We start from the raw sequence: 22,889 nt of genomic DNA on the forward strand, positions 1-22,889 counted from the left end.
TGTGAATCATATAAGAGAAAGGACTTATGGGGCTGGGTGGGGGAAGACCAAAATAAAGGTGGTCTTTCCCCCATAAAATGGAATCAGTATGAGGGAAGCAAAGAAAGTAACATGAAAAACGGATGACAATATATTTTCTATCAGTTCCACTTACCAAATGTTCCACGTGCTACCAAACTCACTGTGGTATGGAAGAATTTGCAAAATAATTATTTCCACCCTCACAAATTTATCTGCTGTCTTCCAGGACATACAAACATGCCTTGGCTTCTGCCACCTGATTTACACTTGATATTTTCATATAATTAATGATATTAATGACAGTATATTTTTGATGCATGCCTTTATTTTTAAATTATTTCACATAAAATAATCTTAGAAGTGAGAAATAGGAAAAAAGCATGAAAGAGATACAAATTTGAAAGTGAATTTTGATTTTTGATTTATTCTCTTACCCAAAGTCCCTACTTATGGTACAATCAGAAGAACGATATGGATCTTTTGCAACAAAGAACAAAAATCTATGTTTCGTGTAGTCGAAACATCCAAAATATGGGATGTATATATTCACTGGTTGCCAATAAGGGACTTCACAACTACTTTGTTTTATTTTGTTCTAAACTGATCTACAAATTTATTACATAATACTGTTTTCAAGCAGAAAATGATAGCGAAACTGACATGCCAGAGAAAGTGAGACCATGTGTCGGAACTCAACTTTCTGCTTCCAATAAAGGAAATTTAGCTACATGTGAGCAATTCCTCATTTTAACTCATTGGTTAAATTGTCCCTTCCGCTCTAGAAAATGATCATGTGTGCTCATGTTGAAATCTGGCTTCTCCATTATCTACTTTTTCTTTATCCTATTCTTTTTGATGTATATCTTGCTATAAACCCCTTTCCCTCAGGGTTTGTGAACATGTTTACTCCTTATTATCTCATTCCTCCCTTTTATATTTTTGTTCATGGAAAATAATAGTCTATACCCATACTCTTAGTGTCGCTGTATCTCATTCATAGCTTAAAACTTTGAGATTTGCTCCAGTATTCTACAGAAATTGGTATGATGAATGGCACCATTGTAATCCCAAGTGTCAGTCTCAAAAGCTTCATTTTAATTGGCCTCTTTGGGTTAGAGAAAACTAGAGTCCCTTGTAATATTCTTATCCTTTGGCTTCCATGACATCACATTTATTATTACTATTCTTCTGTTCTTCTTCATTTTGTGTGACTCCCAATCTTTCCACATAATGATGCACAGTGAAAGGGAAAATATTGTAGGGCACACTGGGATGAACCTTGAGAATTGCTCACAGTTGGAAAAGACGAGACCAACTTGACCTTGCCTGGCTCCCCAGAAGGTTGAAGGGGGTTACTTTCTCAGCAATCTTGTAATCTGTTTATAGCACAACAGTTATCTATCTCTACTCTGCAGGGCTTTTTCTTCTGAATTTCTGACTGGCACCGAAAACTCACCAGGTCAAAGGTAATTTTTTTTTTTAAGATTTTATTTATTTATTTGACAGAGAGAGATCACAAGTAGGCAGAGAGGCAGGAAGAGAGAGAGGAGGAATCAGGCTCCCCGCTGAGCAGAGAGCCTGATGCGGGACTCGATCCCAGGACCCTGAGATCATGATCTGAGCTGAAGGCAGCGGCTTAACCCACTGAGCCACCCAGGTTCCCGGTCAAAGGTAATTTTGATGTTTTCTCCCCACTTAAACATCCTCTCATCCTATTTTACGTTGGTGGGAATCAGTAGTTTCTTCTGCCAGGTGACCTGAAAGCCATCCTTGACTTGTCCTCTATCATCACACTCCCAAACCAAACACTTCTAAATCTTTCCATCAGGTGTCTTACTGATCTTACCTATAGACTTTAAAATAAGAATTGAACTTTGATTCTATTACAGTTTACCTGCTTTGTCTCATGATATTTCCATAGGTTGCCTTGATAAGAATATAATGAATATCATATATAATATCCAAGAAGTCTTCACGGGTCACCGTTCTACTGATTCGAGGATCATCACCATAATATTTCCATTCTTTCTGTTAATAGGAAAAGAAACCACTTTGATGAAACTAAACGCAAAACCACTGGCATCCTTGCACCAAACTAATAAGCTCACCTCTGTCATTTCGATTTCATGCCGTGTCAGTTGGCCAATTAGAGGAGCAGCCATGTGTCTGACGATTATTCTAGCATGCGTCGGGGTACCACCTCGAATGATAACTTGAGGATTATAGGTAGAAAAACCTGTCTCTTCCCGAGCTTCAAAATAGATTGCGTACTTGAGTTTGCCGCCATAGGCCATCAACTATCAAGATAAAATGAGTAGTGAGATGTCAGATAAAGCCCCAAATGGCATGATTCCAAAACATATCTTACTTTGTTCTCCTATGACTTCAAAATTCTCGTCCTTACCTTCTTTCCTTCAAACTGTTCTGGAAGTTTCCAATAATAAGGTTCCAAACGGAGTTCCTGTCTCACCAGGTCCATGTGTGCCACAATCTCTGGGTGTTGAAAAACGATGCCTTTGGTAGTGGTGTGCTGCAGGGCCTCATCCACCAGGGGCAGAATGGTCTGCTCAGGCTTCAGAGTCACCTACAAGGGCATCAAAACACAGCAGGGGGCTAAGCTCCAATCCTTTGCACTCCTTGAAAACCAAGTTAGGGACAGTGTGTCTCTCTGTAGCCCCACTCTTGATCTGAGGAGGTGTTCTGATGAGAAACAAAACTCGTGCCACATGAACCACCAGGGTAGGGGATGAGTCTTTCTGCCTTGTTTGCACAGTAAGAACTACAACATCTGCGAAAATTGGTCTTTTACACTAATAAAAGGTAGAACTTAAAAGTGGGAAGAGTTAGAGAAAAACAAGAGTAGGAATGAACACGCTGCCCCCCTAAAAGGCTGCGATTCTCTAAGGCAGGTTCGAGGGAACGTGCAACAAGTTCTGGTTTTCGTGACTGCCTTAGCACGTGCCCGCATTCATGCTCGGAGGGCCCTCACTCTCCAGGATGCAGCTTCTGCCCATCCCTAGACTATAATGCCTCAGTTGCAACATCTCCTTTCTCCCTCGGCATCTATTTCCTTATCAACAATAAGTGAGTTATTTTTAGGACTTTAAAAAAAAAAAACGGCATTTATCCCAACTGTCTAATGTCACAGGCCCCAGTTCTAAATGTGCACATGGGAAAGGCTTACGTAGTTGTTTTCCTATTGCATCCTATCCCTCAGTGCCTGGCTGAAAGATACAAGCAGGAACTGACATTGTACCATTACATGGCTCAGCGGCTCCTTACTCACCCACGTGCGGATCAGTCCTTTTGCTTCAGAGCACTGGGTAGTAACCCCGAAGCAATAGCAGTTGCTGCAGCCAAGTGGGTTCTTGGCATCAAGTCCAAATTTGCCCGGCCGGCACCTATCACAGTGGATGCCTTCTACATTCACCTGAAGGGAGAGCAGAGTTCCTCAGGGTCCATAATGAGATTATGAGAAAAATAAGCTTGAGAATGAGTAATGCTTCTTCTTAATTAACCAAAAAGAAACACTGAGTAGGAGACTTACATCTCAAATGGCACATGTAATTAAGTTAATTTCATTGTTAGGATTTCAGAAGTCTAAAAAGGGCTTTGTTTATACGTAAATACATTGCAGAGGCTACTGTGTATTGGTTTTAAGATCTAAACAACACATTTCCTAATATCCTCTGTGAACAATAGGAAAGAGTCAGGAGAATTTCAAAAGCAAAATAGAGACATTGATTCCCAGTGGTGTGATACAAAGTTGTAAAAAACAGACAGGGTGTTAAAATATAGGCTTATAGAACTATCATTCTGCAGTGTATATATGTACACCAAGTGCATATTAAATACGATTTATAATTATAATATGTAATAATACAGCATTGGACTTTGTGTTTTGTCTGGAGGCTTCAATGGCAAATGCTGCCATTTCCCTAAATTTGGAAGACTATTTTAATAATCACTTTCTGGATTTCATTTTCCTATGTTGTCCGTCCCTCTAGCATAGACTTTTTTCATGAAAAGATACCTCTGACACAGTATTCACTGCATTTATCCTTGGACTGATTTTTAGAAATATCTAAGGGGGAAAAATCCCTCTTATCCTTTTTAATTGGCTGTTTTTCTACATCATTTAACAATATTAATGAGCTGAATTTTGCACGTAGTCACTGTTTGTTATGTCAGTGTTTATATGTGATGAAATTTTACTGAACTTCCGCAGCAGTAAATATATTTTTCAGTGTACAGTGATTATGGATTAATTTGAAGAGAAATGGTTTTTTAGAAGCCCTATTATCTATCTATGATTTTTCTCTGATGATGCTTAAGAGAACATTCATTTTTTTCCTTCCCAAATTATTCTTGTTTAAGCAAAGCAAATATGTAAAGAAAAATTTCACTTTATCATTAAAAATATATCATCTCTATAGACTGGAAATAAAGTTGGATTTGGGTTGAAAGTAAGTTCTTAGAGAGTGGTGCTTATCTGTACGCAAATGAACATATATGAATAAAAACTGTGTCTGGCAATGAATTTTTGTTTATCTATTTCTTTAATGTAGTGAAGCATGAGTCATGACCACCAAGTGAAGTCAAAAGTGGGCAATGGAAAGAGAACCCAGGGAAGGTTTTTCCTTTAGTGTATTTTGACAACCACACCTTACAGGTGCACTGCCCAGTCTGATCAATACAGGAGCACTTTTTAGTCTCTGAGTCACAGGTCCTGTCATCGGTCCCAGGCAGAAAGCACTCGCAGGGACTGCAGTGAGGGTAATTCCAGTGACCTCGGTTGCACTCTGTACATCTGGCACCAGAGAACTTGGGATGACAGCTGCATTGGCCTGTGTTTATATTACACTGGAAATCCAAGGATCCTACTGTGCTGCAGTTACAAGCCTATGGAGGAGATAAAAACAGCAACCATTAACACCACTTCATGGGAAATAGCTTAAAATTTTAATTTGAATGTTTCTATGCTTCCATTAAACACATATTCATCATGTGTCTATTACATGCTTTGTACTGTGCTAGTTTAGTCACTTGGGAAACACCAATGAACATAACATTAAAACTGCTTCCTGCATTTACTAAAATAGATGAGGGTCCATAAACCGTAATCCTATTGAATAAGAGAGAGAATGCGTGGTTTTTTCCTGTCTTTGTGGCAAGGAGGAGGTAGATAGGGTTTTCCTCAACCACTTTTTGTTTCGAAGACTGAACTTTAGACCAGAGTCATTTTACCTCATGATCTCATTTTTACAGAATTTAAGCTGTAAAGAGACTTCTCTCAAAGTCTAACAGAGGGAGACGAGTAAATACATATACAGCAAAACGAAATAAGAATTATATAATAGGAGAAGTGCAGAAGTCTCTGAGAACATACCAAGAGCGCCAAACTAGATTTGGGGAAGGCAAGAGAACTCACGAAAGTGACATCTAGCTAGAATGTTGGTTTCTGGCATTTTGTTTTGCAGACAAGCCTGATTTGAGGTGCTTAGCTGGTAACTTATTTTCTTCTTCCTAGGCCTGCATAGGATTATTCTCTTTATTTACGTAATTCAAAATTTTGCTAGAATTTTTAAAAGTTTGAGTCTTTTTACTAATATACTGGAATCTGATGAGTTCTTTCAGTTTGAGAACAACAGTATTTTTTCATTTAATTTTATTTTTGGTTTTTGCTTCTGTCCTCATTTTCCCATTTGCTTCTTCAGGATCACCTACAATTCTCAAACTGCACTGCTTTGGTCTGTCTGCCCAGTCTGTGATATCCTCATGTTCTCTGCAGCCGTTTTCCTACTTGCCACTCAGACCTGTTGACCATTTTATAGTGCGCATTTTCCACAGTGAAAATTCCATTGTATGTATTTGCCACCAATGCATTTTTAATTACACTACTGCATTTTTAACTGAATTTCAATAATTTATTTCACCTCCCTCAGTTTCAATTTGTGCTCCTCTGTGTGTCTTTTCGTCCTATATTCTTTAAGTCTTTCTGCTCTTGATTTACAGAGCTCATCTCTCATTACGATTTAATGAAAATGCCAAGCACATTTTAAAATGCCATTTAGGATCTTGGAATAAATGATTTTCAGAGATCAGCAGTAGCAAAGATCAATCTACTGTCTCTGAGCTCTAAATTCCCTCCTTCCTTGTCCTGCTTGATGATACTCTCCTTGGTCCCTGTAGACATTTCTCTGTGATTAGGTAGCAAAATGTTAAGCTTAGTCAAGAGTGGGTCCTGGGGAGACCTAATAAGGCCATTGAGGTCTTCTGTTCTAGTTTCTGGTTCATCATTACCATTGTCATTATTATTATTTTACTTTTTAGTATGAGAGCCAAGTAGTCCAAAGAGAATCTCAGCTGGCCAGTCTCTCCCCACTGGCAGCTTTCTGAGTAGCTTTGGTCTGCACACGTGCTCTGACCATGGCAAGTAGCTCCAGGATGCTCATATCCTACAGCAATGGTGGACAGCATCTACAGACCAGCCCTTGTCCAAAAACTCTGTTCACCCTCATTCAGCCTAAAAATAGTAGCTACTCTTTTATACCTGTTACTTCAGGTCTCCCTATATCCTTCTTTTATGCTTTTTGAGTAACTAAGCTCCTTTAACCAGTTAACAATTCTTTATATTCTACTTTTCCTTTTTATTTATTTTTTAATTTATTTATCTATTTGACAGAAAGAGAGATCGCCACTAGGCAGAGAGGCAGGCAGAGAGAGAGGGGAAAGCAGGCTTCCCACTGAACAGAGAGCCCGTTGCGGGACTCAATCCCAGGACCCTGAGTTCATGACCTGAGCCGAAGGCAGAGGCTTAACCTATGGAGCCACCCAGGTGCCCCAATACTTTCCCTTTTTAAATAACTGTTACAGCTTCTGTCTTCCAAGGAAGTCCTGACTTGGTATCCACATGGGTACCATCTCTCTTTGTGTCCGAGTTTTCCACCATGCGGTGTTTGTTTGTCATGAATGACTGGATTCTTTTTGGTACTGTTATACTATCCTTCTCAGATCTATATCTGTGTAGCTCTATAGCAGACTTACATGCATTACAACTTGCCAGATTCCCAGATCCAAGTCTGGCTGGATATCCCTTTGCATTTCTCACACTTTCATTGTGCAGCTTAATCCCTATATCCACTACTACCAGGGATATTTCTGCCTCTGCTTTTGCCAACAGTAGTCTACTTATGAGACAACTCTTTCTAGGATGTGATGTACAATCACCAGTTTCCATCTATCCTCTCTTTCCTGTCCAAATGTTTGCTGAAATACCTTCACAGATTCTGATATTAAAATAATCACTAGGCCTTATTATTTTTGGTGTCTTTATGATTAAGTATTTTTCTTTCTTCAGTGCTATCCAGTGGGAAAAAAATGCTACTCTAAGTTATTTTAACCCCAAAAATCCAAAATGTGATTATTTATTAAATTATAAACATGGACATAGTTTCCTAAGCATAGTATAACCCACTGCTGTCACCATAAGTAACTCATCCTTATAGGAACATCAGATGTAGAATGAGATTTCAAAATAAGAATAATTAGGGGTGCCTCTGTGGCCCAGTCAGTTAAGCACTGACTTTTGATTTTGGTTCAGGTCATAATCTCGGAGGTTATGGGATGGAGCCCTGTGTCAGGCTTCATGCTCAGTGTAGAGTCTGACTTGTCCCTCTCCCTACCCATTCTCTCTCACTCTCTCTCTCTAAAATAAATAAATAAATAAATAAAATCTTTAAAAAATAAGAATAATTAGTTCTTTCACCTAAATGACTTTTCTTTGACTCATTTAAAGAAAATGGGCCACAATCAGAAACAGAAAAGTATGATATGTTATGGAAATTATAGTCATGCAATACATTTTAAAATGTCTCATGAGACATTCTTATCCTTTAACTAAAATATGAAATGTCTGCTACCCAATTTATTATATAACACCAAAGCACTAATTCTTAAAGACTAGATGACAGTCCAAGTAGACATTGGGGCCTTTTCAAATCAGGAAGTTTATTCAGGAAGTTATAGTCGAGAATAAAAGGGACCATTAACCATATGTTTAGATAGCACTATAGCCAACATCAAACTTAAATCATAATTAGATGTAATGTTTGTTTAGCAATAGAGGATTTATGCACTATTCCCCTGCTAGTGAAAGATGGCAGGCTTTGTATTCTATTCCAGTGAAAGCTCAAATGATGTGTATGCTCACACTTCAGCACAGAGAAATTACCCATGAACAAAGAAAAAGAAGCTATAAATCTCAAATCACTGTTCATTGAGATTATAATCACCCAAATTTTTCAGTAGTAGAGTACATGCTCATAAATATTTGTGAGGACTCTATGAATTTTTTTGTAATTGTTAATAATGATGAAGTGTGTAGCTATTCAGAAATTCAGATTTTTAACAGTGGTTCAAGGTAATCAAAAATTTTCAATCAACTTCAATCAACATAATGTTTATTCAACGACCAGTAAAAATAATGGTATCAAACACAGAACTACTTTTTTAAAGAAAACTTGGTCTATATTCCATTTTGATTTATATCCTGATTAGATATCATCTTTGAGGTGCCTGGGTGGCTCAGTGCATTAAAGCCTCTGCCTTCGGCTCAGGTCATGATCTCAGGGTTCTGGGATCAAGCCCCACATTGGGCTCTCTGCTCAGCAAGGAGCCTGCTTTCCACCCACCTCTCTCTGCCTGCCTCTCTGCCTACTTGTGATCTTTCTCTGTCAAATAAATAAATAAAACCTTTTTAAAAAGGCATCAGCTTTAATTTCAGGAGATTATTAGATTTGGCCACATCACAGGATTTTGTGGATAGAATGGAACCCTCTTAAGTTTCTTTAGGGTTTATTCATGAGTCCGAGGGATAGGACAGATGCTTGGATTCATAGTTGAACATGCAAAAAGTCAGTCATAGAAACTGACAGCACTGTTCATACTCACAAAAAGCTTTGGAAGTCTTGAGAAGTTTTTGTTTTGTTTCCAAAAATGTACTTGAAACTTAACAGTGCTATTGGCACTAAAAAAAATGTGTCCTATATAGTTTTTATTTAATCATATGACTAATCCTTGAACAATCATCAATATTCTTATTTTCCTCTAGATTATGTATTCTGGACCAGTGCATTCAAATGCTTTATCATATATGTAAAGATGATTAGAGTCTGCATGTGTGCTAAGTCAGCAGAAAAAAGAAATGATTTACAGCTCTATAGGGCACTACTATGGAGTCAAACAGGCCAAATTTGGCCATCATGTTATAATATTTCTCAGCCCAATGTGACTGATTAGAATGATTCTCAGTAACATCAAAATGACCTTATTTCGTGCTCTTAATGGACAGTCAACCCTAATCTTATTTGACCTCTGTCTTGTTTTATTTTTTAATTTTTTTTAATTTTATTTTTTCTGTGTTCCAAGATTCATTGTTTATGCATCACACCCAGTGCTCCATGCAATATGTGCCTGTCTTGCATTTAATATGAAAAAACATTCCTTCTTTTTAAACAGTCTTTTAGTTTTTAAAGCACTTACATGGTTTATCTTCTTTTTTTAAGCTGTCAAACTACAAAACCAAAAGCTAAAAAATGAAAACTAAGAAACAACTATTATCAGACAGTGGATGCCAGGAAGCACAGGACTGTGATTTCTAGAGAAGGAAAGCAAATGAAGCAGGGCAGGAAAAATTTTCTAGGCTGTAACCCAGAGTTTGGAGAAGCTGAGATAGAATTGATGGGGCCAATAGAATATTTTTCTAAAAATGAGAAAGTCATACACAGAGAGTATTCCAGAAATCTGCAGAAGGTCCTTTAAATCTTTGGCTGAGTACCGATCTGTGTATCATGGGATAAGTGTATATGTGGATGAGGGGGAAAAGAAATTGGAAAGCCATAAGCTGAAAAAATTCCTAGAACTCACAGAAAGCTTGAAATAATTCCTATTCCCAACAGTCAGAGTAGAAAGACATAGTAATGCACTTAGCCCCTTAGTAGTGGAACTAAATGACCCTTGGATTAAAGCCTGCTCTAGACCCTCTCTAAAACAAAACAAAACTCAACTAAACCAAAAACTTAAAAGCAAAGCCTAAAAAGGTCCAAGTATCAGTGCGTAATTAACCTGTTTGCCAAGGTAAAGTTCAATACTCTTTAAAGGAATACAGTGAAAACCAATATGCAACAATGAAAAATGTACATCTGGCATCTAAGTCAAAATTATCAGGCATGGAGAGAAGTAAAAAATATGATTGATAATCAGAAGAAAAATCAACGATTAGGAATAGTATTAAAATAAAAAAAACTGTGGAATTAGCAGACAATCATTGTAAAAGCTAATATTTATAAATATTATTAAATATTTTAGAGAATAAATGGAAATGTGAATATAAGGAAATAAAAGAAAGATATAAAAATATCCAACTGGAAATTTTACAGATAAAAAATGTGAAATGAAAAAAAATATAACCAACTATATTAAAAACAGATTAGACACCACAGGAAAAAATATTAGTAGACTTGGACACTTAACAATAGAAACTATCAAAAATGAAGAATACAGAAAAAGTAATAATGAAAAAAATAAACACAATCTCAGTTAGCTGTGGAAAATATAAAGTGGACCAACATACACATAATGAATTCCAGAAGGAGACATGGAGGAAAAGAACAGCAAAGTATTTGGAGATGTAATGGCTGGAAATTTTCCAAATTTAGTAAAAACTGTGATCCCACAGATCTAACAGGTGCAACTCACCCCATGAGAAATAAACAAGTAAACCACAAAAAGACAGCATAATCAAATTGCTGAAAACCAGGAACTAGGATTTTAAACCTAGAAAAAATATCTTTGAAAACTGAAGGAAAAATACTGTTTTTGAACACACAAAATTGAAATAATCATTGTCAGTAGACCTGAAATACTAGAAGTAATAATAGCAATAACTGGGATGTAGCTAATGGAAGAAAAAAACATGATATGAAATAGTAATTTGTCTGTAATAAAGGAATGAAGAGCACGGGAATTGGTACGTGTGGAAAAACAGGAAAGCAGCATTTTTGCCTTTTAAAAAGATAACTGACTATTTAAACCAAAATCCCAAGATTATAGTGTAGGATATATAATATATAGGAGTAAAATGTATGACAAAGGACAAGAAAGGGAGTAACAAAGGATAAAAAAGGGAAATTAGAGGTCTACTCTTATAAAGTTTTAAGATGCTAAATATAAAGTGTATATTAGTATTTTAGGATACATTATGAAAAGTTAAGATGTACATCACTAGACAAAGACAAAAAACATAAAATACTTAGAGTTAATAAGTCAAATGTGAAGAAAAAAAAAAGAATGCAAGAGCAGATAAGGCAAAACAAGCAGTGAAATGTAGACTTAACCCAATGATATTGATATTTACATTAAACGGAAAGGTTAAATAATCCAATTAAGATCAGAGCAACAACAAAGATTTAAATGTATTCTATATAAAAGAAACATTAAAATATTAGAAAAGAGATGGAATTAATGATAGTTTGGAAAAATGTAAACCAGACAAATACCAATCAAAAGAAAGATGGGTGTTAAGGAGGACACATGTTGTGATGAGCATTGAATGTTATACACAACTAACGAATCATTGAACACTACATCAAAAACTGATGATGTATTAGATGTTGGCTAACTGAACATCATAAAAAAAGTTTCTTAAAAAAAACAAAACAAAACAAAGATGGAACCATGGCTATATGATTATCAGAAAAAATTTTCAGAAGAAACATTACTTGGGATAAAGAGGGACATTTTATATTCATAAAGGCAACAAGTTTTCAAACAGATACAATAATCCTAAATGAGTATCCACCTAGTAACATTATCACTCCAAAATACATGAATCAAAACCTGAGTGGACTCAAGAAAAAAAGAGACAAATCATAAGCATTAAAACTTTCAGTTATTGATAGAATATGTACACATAAAAATTATTAAGGATAATTGACTTTTATAGATTTCATCCAATGATACCAGTATACACATTATTTGCTAGTACATTAACCAAAGTGGACACAATTGTAAGACATAAAACAAATCTCTAGAAATTCAAAAGAAATGAAATTATACAAAATATGTTATATGTATTATAATACAGATGTAACAGAAAGATATAGCATACTTCTAATCAATGAATCACAAATAAATAATAAAATAAGTAAGAATATTTTAACAATGAAAATTTAAACGACATATCAAAATGTGTGGGATGCCACTAAATTAGTGCCTGGGAGGACATTTATAACATGAAATGCTTGTATTAGTAAAGAGAGAAGCGGGGGGAAATCAGAAAGGGAGATGAACCATGAGAGACTGTGGACTCTGAGAAACAAACAGAGTTTTAGAGGGGAGAGGGTGAGGAATGGGTGAGCCTGGTGATGGGTATTAAGGAGGGCATGTATTGCCTGGAGCACTGTGTGTTATATGTAAACAATGAATCTTGGAACACTACATCAAAAACTGATGATGCACTGTATGGTGACTAACAAACCAATAAAGAAAAGAAGAGAGATCTCAAATCAACAATCTAAGCTTTCATCTTAAGAAACCTGGAACACAAGAGAAAATTCAACTCTAAACAAAAGAAAGAATTTTTATTTTGCGTAGTTATCAAATTTATTAATTAAAGTTGCTCATATTATTTTCATATTATTCTTTTAATGTATGCAGGATCCTTACGATGTCCCTTCTTTTATTCCTGATTTTGATTATTTCTTTCCTCCCTTTTAACTTTCTTGATCAATCTTCTTAGAGTATTACCAATTTAATGAATAATTTCAAAGAACCAGTTTTTGGTCTCATTGTCTTTTTTCTCAAGTATTTTTGTTTTTATTGTTTTTCACTAATTATGCAAACTCCTTCATAAACTATGAGAAAGTTTCCCAATCTATTTCATGAGGCCAGCTGTACCCCAATAACAAAATTATATATTAAACTACCAAAAAAGCCCCAAACTATGAAACAATATTCCTTATGAACAGAGACCCAGAGATCATTTACAAAATGCTAGCAAACATAATCTAAAATGATTTAAAGTAGATGATCCCTCATGATCAAGCAGGATTTATCTGAGGATTGTAAAGTTGGGTCAACATTTGAAAAGCAAATAATGTGATTTACCATATTAACAGCTGAAAAAGAAAAAATCATATGATCATCTTAATAGATATAGAAAATGCACTTTGTTAAAATTGGACATATATTCTTGATAAAATTAATAGCTAGGAATAGAAGGAATATCCTCAAACTGATAAAGAGCATCTGTAAATAAAACCCAGCTAACAACATACCAACATTCTGAATTGTAAAAGACTGAATGCCTTCTACTTCACGTAAGGAATAAGGCAAGGTTATTTGCTCCCATCTGTGCAAGTCAACATTTTACTGCAATTGGTCAAGAAAGTGAAACAACATTTATACAGGTTGGAAAGGAAGAAGTAAAACTCAATTTGCAGATGGTATGATTGTCTACATAGGAAGTCCTAATGAATCTACCAAAAATAGCTAGAATAAGTGTAGCAATGTTGCAGCATAAAAAGTTAAACATAAAAATAATTGCATTTATAATGAAACAAATAACATTTTGTAAAAAAAATATGAAGCACAATGATAAATTTAACAGAAGATGTATAAAACTTACACACCAAAGCCTATAAAACATTGCTAAGAAAAAAATTATAGGCAACTAAATTAAAAAGTACATCATATTCATACATTGTAAGATACAATATTCTTAAATGTTCATTTTTCCCAATTCAACCTATAGATTCAGTGTAATCCCAGTCAAATCCTAGAAGGCTTTTAATAAAGAAATTGATAAGCTACTTTAAAATTTATATGGAAATGCAACAGATCCAATGTACTCAAAAGATATTGGAAATGAAAAACAATTGGAGAGTTTATGCCACCTCATTTCACACTGTGCTAGAAAGTTGCAGTGATCTAGACAGTACTGTATTAGTCCAAGGACAGACATAGGTCAACAAAACAGAATAGAGTTCAGAAATGTCTGAAGGACATATACAGTCATTTTATTTTGATTGAAGTAATTCAATGGGGAAGAACAGTCTTTAAAAAAATGATATTAGAAAAATTGGATATCCATTTAAAAATGAACTGTAACCATTACCTCAAACCATACAGAAAAATTAACACTTAAAATGAAATGTGGACCTAAATGTAAAAGCCAAAACTCTAAAACTTGAAGAAAAGTATCTTTAGATATTGACTTAAGCGAATATGTACTTCTTAGAAAATAAAAAGCATGCCATGAAAGGAAAAGACAATAAAAACTAGTCTTCATAAAAATTAGATGAAGATACTATAGAGGGAATAAAATGCAAGCTATATAGTGGGAAAAAACAGTTATAGACCATATATATGTTAAAAGACTTATATCTAGGATACATAAAGGACATTTATAGCATATTACTGAGAAAACTAATAATCCAAAATAGAAAAGATTTATATAGATACTTTCCCCAAGAAGATATATACATGGAAAATAAATAAAATTATTCCCAATATCATTGGACATTAAAGCAATGCAAAGATGTAAATAAACACCCCAGTGAAGTGTTGGGAGGGATGTGGAGTATTCTTGTGATGAGAAATGAAATCATACATCTACACCTATACTTTTGACTTATACACTGTGTTCAGAGCAAACTTACTCGTAATAACCTCACACTGGAAATGATCCAAATTGCCCCTTAAATGGTAAATACATAAGCATAGAATCTCAGCTAATGTAATTAAAATTAAAAATACCAATTAAAAATAATAAGCCACTGATAATATGCAACCATGTGGATAAATCACAAAGGCATTATACGAAGTAAAGGAAGCCAGACCAAAAGTAATACTCCCCCGAGCAAACAAGACAAAACTCGAACAACAACATGGAATATGGCTCAATTTCTATTTATTTGTAGAAGTAACAGAACTACAGTGATAGAAGGAGAAGCAGTAGTTTCCTGGTGCTGACTGAGGGGTAAGGGGAAGTGGACTATAAGGGGACACAAGGCATGGTTCTACAACTATAATCACTGATCAAAAGTTACCACTTTAAATAAGTGAGTTGTATTTAATTAGTATTTCATAAAACACTGACAAAAATCCTAAACTCATCAACTTTCCTACCTAAACTTGAGTCTCCTATAATCCTTCTAGCAGTAAATAATATCGTCTAATTTCCTGAAAAGCAAATCCCAGGACTCGCCCTTAAAAACCGTCTAGCTTGCAGATCTATGAGTTTATCAAGTCAGCCCAGCCGTAACATAGCCCACTCCGTCTTCCTGGAGACTCACCGACTGGGTCCACACTTCGATCATCTCTCACCGATATAAATGCAACAGCCTTTATATATATAACATAACATTATGGAATCTGCTCATGCCATGTTCTATGGTATGCCCATGGGCAAAATGAGGAGTCTTTCAAGCTCAAGGCTGTTAATAGGACTCCACAGAATCCTCTCAACTGCTTCTTAAAAACTGAAACCTACTTAACAGGTATTGCATGGAGCGCTGGGTGTGGTGCATAAACAATGAATTTTGGAACACTGAAAAAAATAAAATTAAAAAAAAATTAAAACCTAGTCCTAACTGGGGGAGGCAATTACTATAGATTTTTGGCGAATTCCACTAATTGGTTCCTAATTTCCTTGTACTTTGCAGATAGTTCACTGGCTTAGGTATGAAGTTATTGCTATTTCTGGTTTTATTATAATTTTCCCTCTTTTTTGGTAAGAATCATGAATGAAGATTCATAAATGTGTACTTACTTCATCATATCTCCCACAGGTAAAATGTGAGATAGTGATTGCAATCACTCTTTGCTGATAGTTCTATACTGTTTTAAAATATAGTATTGGCTTTGAAATGCCCGCCTATAAAGCTTTAACAAAATAAATTTCTTTTTTTTTTTTTAAATATTTTATTTATTTATTTGACAGAGAGAGATCACAGGTAAGCAGAGAGGCTGGCAGAGAGAGAGAGAGAGAGAGGGAAGCAGGCTCCCTGCTGAGCAGAGAGCCCGATGTGGGACTCGATCCCAGGACCCTGAGATCATGACCTGAGCCGAAGGCAGCGGCTTAACCCACTGAGCCACCCAGGCGCCCAACAAAATAAATTTCTTAAAATATGATTGGATAAAATAAAGCAATCAATTAACTCACCTTACAGCCAGTGGTGATGCTGTGGCCCCAGGTATTAGGTGCACATCTAGAACATTTCTCTCCAATGGTATTGGGAGGGCAAATACATTGACCAGTCTTTGGGTCACAATTATTTCCCAGATGGGAACAGGCACAAGCTTCATGGATGAAAGAATAGGAAAATAGTAAAAATCTGATAGAAAGTACTGAGTTTATATGGGAATTTGTGCTGTTTTATTTTCCATATCATGGGTAAGGATCCTCATTTATCTTGTATATCACAGTATTTTCCACAGAACAGTTGATCAATAAAATTATATGGTATTGTTTTTAATAATTTCAAAAAGTAACATATTCTTGGTTTTTCAACTAAGTTTAAAGAAAGAAAGAAATGGAATATCAGATCCTATGCTAACTGTATCTAGATACTATAAAGTTTAAATTTTTGTTCTATAGTTATTCTAAGTTCAAAACTAATTTTTCTATGCTGTATAGATTAATATTTCCTTCCTGCTGATGACTCTCTTTTGCAATAAAAACCAGTAAGCGCAACAGCCCTCTGAAACTCAGTGTATCAGGTATATAGTTATAATTGCCATACATCAGGATATTGTAAAAATTTAAAACAGATGAGTTATGTGTGTGTGTGTGCTTGTGTGTGTATATGAAGATATTTTTGAGTTTTGTTTACCACCAGCCCGTTCTTTTCAATAGATTTTTCATTTTCTTAGCTATGTGATATGAAGAGTACAAATTTTCAAAGAATGCAAAACTAAGATTTGAAAAAAATTGTTTCAGAGGCGCTTCAAACTCACCTAAGATGAGCATCGTATGCCACTTATTAGCTACAGTTGACTCAGTAAGTATGTTTTAGTGCAGTGTTTCAAACTGAAGTGAAAGGGAGAAATACCATAGATATTCGGTTTAAGACAGAAGAAACGAATATTTTAAGAAAACTTTGTATTGATTATATGATGATTAAATCTTTAAATGAAATACATTTAGAATATTTGAGTAAGTTCAGTTTTTAAGGGATCACAATTATCATTGTTCACAGCATTCTATATCAGCTGTGAAAAATGTTTAGTATAATACTGGACATAAACACCAAATAAAGGTTAGCTATTGTTTTTGTTATTATTATTGTTGTTGATAATTTCGTGCCAAAGGACTTAGTTTGTATATACCATTTATCAAGAAGAAAAATAGTTCACATTATGTTCAAATTTATGTGCTAAAAAAAGTCTTGGGATGGTTCTATTCATTACCAGCAAAAAAAAATTCTTTAAGCAGTTCCTCAGAGGAATCATAAAACTGAGTAGGGAGAAGATTTGAATGATTAGCTAGTTTTTCCCTGCCCAAACAGAATGTTTGCCACAATTCAGAATACTATTAAATACTGATAATAATCATAATAGTGATAAACACTTACATGATGCCTACATGCCAGGCAGTACTCTAAATATTTTAAAGCCATTAACTCAACTAATTCTAAAAAAAAACAAAGCATGAGCTAGATGTCATTGTTTTCTTGATTAAATAGATGAATTTTGTAGAGAGACAGCAGGACCCAGTCACTCAGCTGAAGTCACATAACTAGTTACCCAGGGAGCCACTAAACCAATCCAAGCTGCTTGGTGGAAGTCATATCCTCAACCAGAATGCTATCCTGTCTGTTTGGGGCTATTTTCTATCTTATTTCTCTGGATTTGAATGCTACTAAGTTTGCATTTTTAATGTTATCCCCATTTCATGATTTTGGATAATGTTCTCTGTCTTACAATTTCTGGTAGTGAATGTATTTGAATGCACAGTATCATTACATTAAATCACATTAACTGAACACGTTACTAAGAGTTGGATTTAAAGAACAGTAAATTTTAGGGGTGCCTGGTTGGCTCAGTTGGTTGGGGGTCCAACTCTTGGATTCAGCTAGGGTTGTGGTCTCAGAGCCCTGGGATTGAGCCCTGCCTCAGGCTCTGTGCTCATCTCAGAGGCTGCTTGAGATTCTCCCCTCCCCCCATTTTCTTTCCCCTCTGCTCCTCCTCCTGCTCAGGCTCTCTCTCTCTCTCTCTCAAATAAATAAATAAACAAAATCTTTAAAAAAGAGCAATATATTTTAAAATACAGCATTTTAATTTTTAGTATATATAGATATTGACTTAGAGATCATATATAGATTCTTAGAAGATCTACAGTTATAACTTTCAGAATAACATAATGGCTTATCTTTATGATACAAAGTATATATTGAAAGTGGTTGAGAATATCCAAAAGGTATGGTTTTAAAAACAATTCAAAAGGGGTGCCTGGGTGGCTCAGTGGGCTAAGCCTCTGCCTTCAGCTTAGGTTATGGTCTCTAGGTCCTAGGATGGAGCCCCACATCAGGCTCTTTGCTCAGTGGGGAGCCTGCTTCCCTTACTCTCTTTGCCTCTCTGCCTGCTTGCTATCTCTCACTCTCTCTCTCTCTCTCTGTCAAATAAATAAATAAAATCTAAAAAAAAAAAAAAAACAACAACAATGTGAGATATTATTCCTGCCACTTCTTACATAAATTTGCTACAATGGTCAATAATCTTTGTAAAATCTTACCATGCATTTATCATGGTACTGAGAGGAGTAGCATCAGTGTTGAATGAGTGAGTTTAGTAAGCAAAGGTGATACTCACCTAGTGAATGTTGGAATAAGAGTCAATTCCAAATTAGTGGCATATAAATCAAGGCTAATGTTCAATCTTCACTTTCATCCGTAGTATGCTAATTCCTATTTTCTTAATTCATGATTTGTGGAAAGAACATGAGAACACTTCTTGTGGGAAATCATGGTTACAAATCTTCCTGCATTTCCCCAAGAACTAGCAAATACCTAGCACTAATCTGTTTCTTTCTTGGACCATCATAGATTTCAAGGAACATAAAAGTAGATGAAAATGTATTTTTTGTACCTGAAAATGGTATTCACTTCTCTGATCCTTGTACCAGTTTTGCAATAGGGAAAGGGAACATTGAACTGCATTAACTTGAGAGTGAAATTTAAACAAAGAGAATGCTGGCAAAAGAAAAACTGAACATTTGACTTTTAGGCTATAGCAGCCGTTGAGTGAGTGACTGGCGGTCACAGACAGGGAGGCATACAGCAGAATTGAGACCTGCTGATGGATTTTGTGAGTACTTGCAAGCTGTTATTTATAGGGCAATGTTTCCCACTGCAATATACTTTTAGTTTATTTAAAATAAATATACATTACTTATTAGTTTAAATATTTTGGATCATGTATTTGTTGTCAAGGTGCCTTTGCTTTCAACTCTGGGAATGCAGAGGAACAAATTGCTACAGTTGCCAAAATGCCAAAACCAGAGAATGAACGTGTAGGGCTTAGTTTTATTTACAGACCTGTGCAGCCTCCTTCTTGGAAGTTGAAATAGCCACGGGCACAGCGGTCACATTTCTTTCCTGTCACTCCAGGTTGGCACCAACACTGACCGCTTTCTTCACAGTCGAATGATTTCGACCCAAAAGAATTGCAATTGCAGGGAACACACCCCCTCCCCGATTGTAGGCCAAAGGTTTCAGGCTGGCATAGAAAAGGAAAGAGAAAAATTAAACTTAAATGAATTAACTCATTATGAAACAAGATGCACAACACGGAAAGGTAAGGTAGGAAAGAGGAACCTATGGGTTGTTGAGGTTCTTCACTGATGTTAGGACAATGAGGTTGTAATTTGACTAATGGATTCTTTTCTACAAAATCCAAAAAGAAGAGTATGATTATTTTAACATTTTATCAGAGTTTACAGCAGAATTAGGGTATTATCCTTCCTGTCTTCTATGTTTTCTCCAGTCTTTCCTATACTTTCCAAGATTTTAACAGCAATGTGGGGAACTAATCTAGGGGGTGTTACTTACATTTTAAGTGAAACATTTACTTGTTTCATTCCTAATAATCTGAATTGATTAATTTGAGACCTTATGAACTCCTTCTGCTTGTTAAAAATGTTTTCGATATTATTGACCAGAAGCCTACAGTTAAAATTAATGTTTTTCCTCTAATATTTGATCTAATTTTTGTCATCTCTCCATAAATACTTCTAATTATCATTCTAGGGCTTACATTATAGATATAACTTAGAGATCTATGCCTATGCTGACAAAATAATTGGTTTATGAACATCTAGTTTCTAGGATTTCATTTTAACAACTAAAATTGATTTGAGAGGGCACACGTCAAAGCACCAGATTAGGTAGATGAAAGAAAACTTTTGTTCTCTGTTGAGTTATTCTTAGGCATATCTCTTATCTGTGCATAACAAATAACTTTCTATGATCGGTTTTCATTACCAGCTTTGGCTTGAAGTACATGTTATCTGACCTACAGTGACGATGTTAGAAAGTGTGGATGGATTAAAAATTACCTCTACTAGAAAAATGAAAAGTGCATATCCTACTTAAAGTACAACAGGGTTGTATTTTAAAATATGAAGTGTGTCACATTATTATGGTATTTTAATCTGGGAAATTAGTCTTGGTAATTACTTCTTTGTAAAAAATAATTCCTATTTGGGATTATTAGACTTAACAGTTACTTCCTGGTATGAATAAATCTTGCTATTTAATGGGAGCCACCCAAAGAGAAACAAATAAGGCTCATTATATATTCTTGCCATTATTGTTAACAGTATGAAAAACAGTTCTAGAAAACAAAATCACACTGAAAATTACTCTCTTAAAATGAGTATAGCTAAGAACAGTTTTGGTTTTTAAGTATAAAATGGGTTGATAGACTTTAATAATCATTTAATCTTTGTCTTTACTGCTGGCTTTATTTTTATTTCCAGTTCAAATTCAGATGTCATCATATTATTAAAGAAGAAATTGTGTTTGTGGAATCACTATATTGTACACCTGAAACTATTGTTAACTCTACTGATAACTGAAACAAAATTTAAAAAATAAATGAAGAAAGTATCAGTTCTAACAAATGGCTTAACATACAATTTTGAAATTAAATTTCACTAGATAAGGAAAGATTAAGACATATATGCTTTTTATTTATAAAAAGCAATTAGCTGTAGAAGTCTAGATACCTGACCTAGAGAAATAATCAGAAATTGAGAAAATGGGTTAAAGTATGAGCATGCCCATTACAGTATTATTTATGAGAGTAACTTCTCAGTGTTAGAAAGTTGAATGAATTAAATTAAATTTATAGCAGTCATGCTATAAAATAATATGCCAACATTAAAATCCTGTTTTGAAACAGTTTTAATGATAGGAATATGCTTAGAACATAGCATTATGCAAAATTTCAAAAAGCAGAATACAAAATTATATACACACTATTATTCCAATTATATACCTTTAACAACACACATACCATTCAGGCACACACAACTAGAAATATATGTACATAGAAAAAAAGGCTAGAATATACTACATTAAAATTGTTTTTAAAATTCAAATCATAAATATATTTGCATTTCTTATGCAAAGTATTTTGCATATATTTCCTAAATTTTCTTAACTTAGATATCTGAATTGTAGAGAAAATACGTTAAGTTCATCTTTATTTCTTAAATTTTTTTTCACTTGGCATATCTATGTATCTTTAATGGATATATCTATACAGTATTAAATAAACTTTCAAGTCATAGTTATTAAGAAAATTTCAAAGTTCATTATGTAAAAAATATGTGAGAAAAAATATTTCTACCATACTTTTCAAATATTTAAATAATGTAACTTTGAAGAGCTAAGTTACACTATAGAAACAAATTTCATCAACAAAATTTTAATGAATTTAATGTAAAAAAATTTAATTCAGAGACTAGAGAAAATTTTTGTAGTAAACAAATTAAAAAAGTAGACATTCCTAGTCAGTAATCGAGATTAATGAGGTAGAATGAACATGAGAAACAGGCCCTACCCAGTGTCAATGAGAAGTCTGATGGACTCCTAGAAATTATTTTCACTTGGGGTAATAATGACAATGAGCACTTATGTATTGTGCCTGCTGGGTGCCAAGCATTGTTCTGAAGCCCTTTGCAAACATGAATTCATTTAATCCTCCAGACAATCCCGGGAGGTAGTTATTTCCATCACCTTTCAACAGAGTGAGAAAACTGAGGCCCAGAAAGGTCAAGTAATTTAATATGCAGTGGGAACACGGTGGGCTGACATCCTCCAGTTTTTCTCTTGTGGATCCACTGGAGAGCTCACCCCAGGTCGTGCTTCTCCAAGTCAAAGACTGATGACAATAAATTACTAGAGCCTTCTTGCCCAATCCAGGATGCTTCTCTAATGGCTAAAGGGTGCTCGGGCACTACCCTTTGGCCAGGCAAGCATTTGGCATTTTGGAAGAATCCTTCCTTTTCTCCTTTCACTTCCATCTGGGCTGCACCACAGGAGAAGTCTCCCTGCTCGTCATGCTCTCGCCTCCTTCATCTTTTTTAGGAATTTCCTCCCAAAATCTCTTCACATCTGCTTCTTGAAGGATCCAACTGACAAAAACCCTACACAATGGGTCCCACTATAGATGAAGCAGGTGAATTACAGAAAGAGTGAAGGAACAGTCTCACAGCTAGGATGTGGTAAGACTGGGATTGGACCTGAGGCAGTCGGGTGTCAGAACTAGTGTTCTTAAAATATCAACAAAGAACCTAGAAA

The 22,889-nt window shown here is 35.0% G+C and overlaps 1 protein-coding gene across 2 annotated transcripts in view; it reads right to left on the reverse strand.

The window, feature by feature from the left end:
* The window catches only part of LAMA2 (laminin subunit alpha 2), a 491,254-nt gene that overhangs the window by 222,196 nt on the left and 246,169 nt on the right, over positions 1–22,889 (reverse strand). For both annotated transcript variants that reach the window (XM_044249160.1, XM_044249149.1), the window contains exons 20-26: positions 19,620–19,800; positions 16,247–16,383; positions 4,687–4,923; positions 3,308–3,451; positions 2,426–2,605; positions 2,130–2,318; positions 1,916–2,049 (exon numbers count right to left, since the gene is read on the reverse strand). In XM_044249160.1, coding sequence (XP_044105095.1) covers positions 1,916–2,049; positions 2,130–2,318; positions 2,426–2,605; positions 3,308–3,451; positions 4,687–4,923; positions 16,247–16,383; positions 19,620–19,800 — 1,202 coding nt within the window. The remainder of the gene's footprint in view (positions 1–1,915; positions 2,050–2,129; positions 2,319–2,425; positions 2,606–3,307; positions 3,452–4,686; positions 4,924–16,246; positions 16,384–19,619; positions 19,801–22,889) is intronic.

The sequence above is a fragment of the Neovison vison genome, chromosome 1 (genome assembly GCF_020171115.1).
Source record: "Neovison vison isolate M4711 chromosome 1, ASM_NN_V1, whole genome shotgun sequence".
NCBI classification, from domain to species: domain Eukaryota; kingdom Metazoa; phylum Chordata; class Mammalia; order Carnivora; family Mustelidae; genus Neogale; species Neogale vison.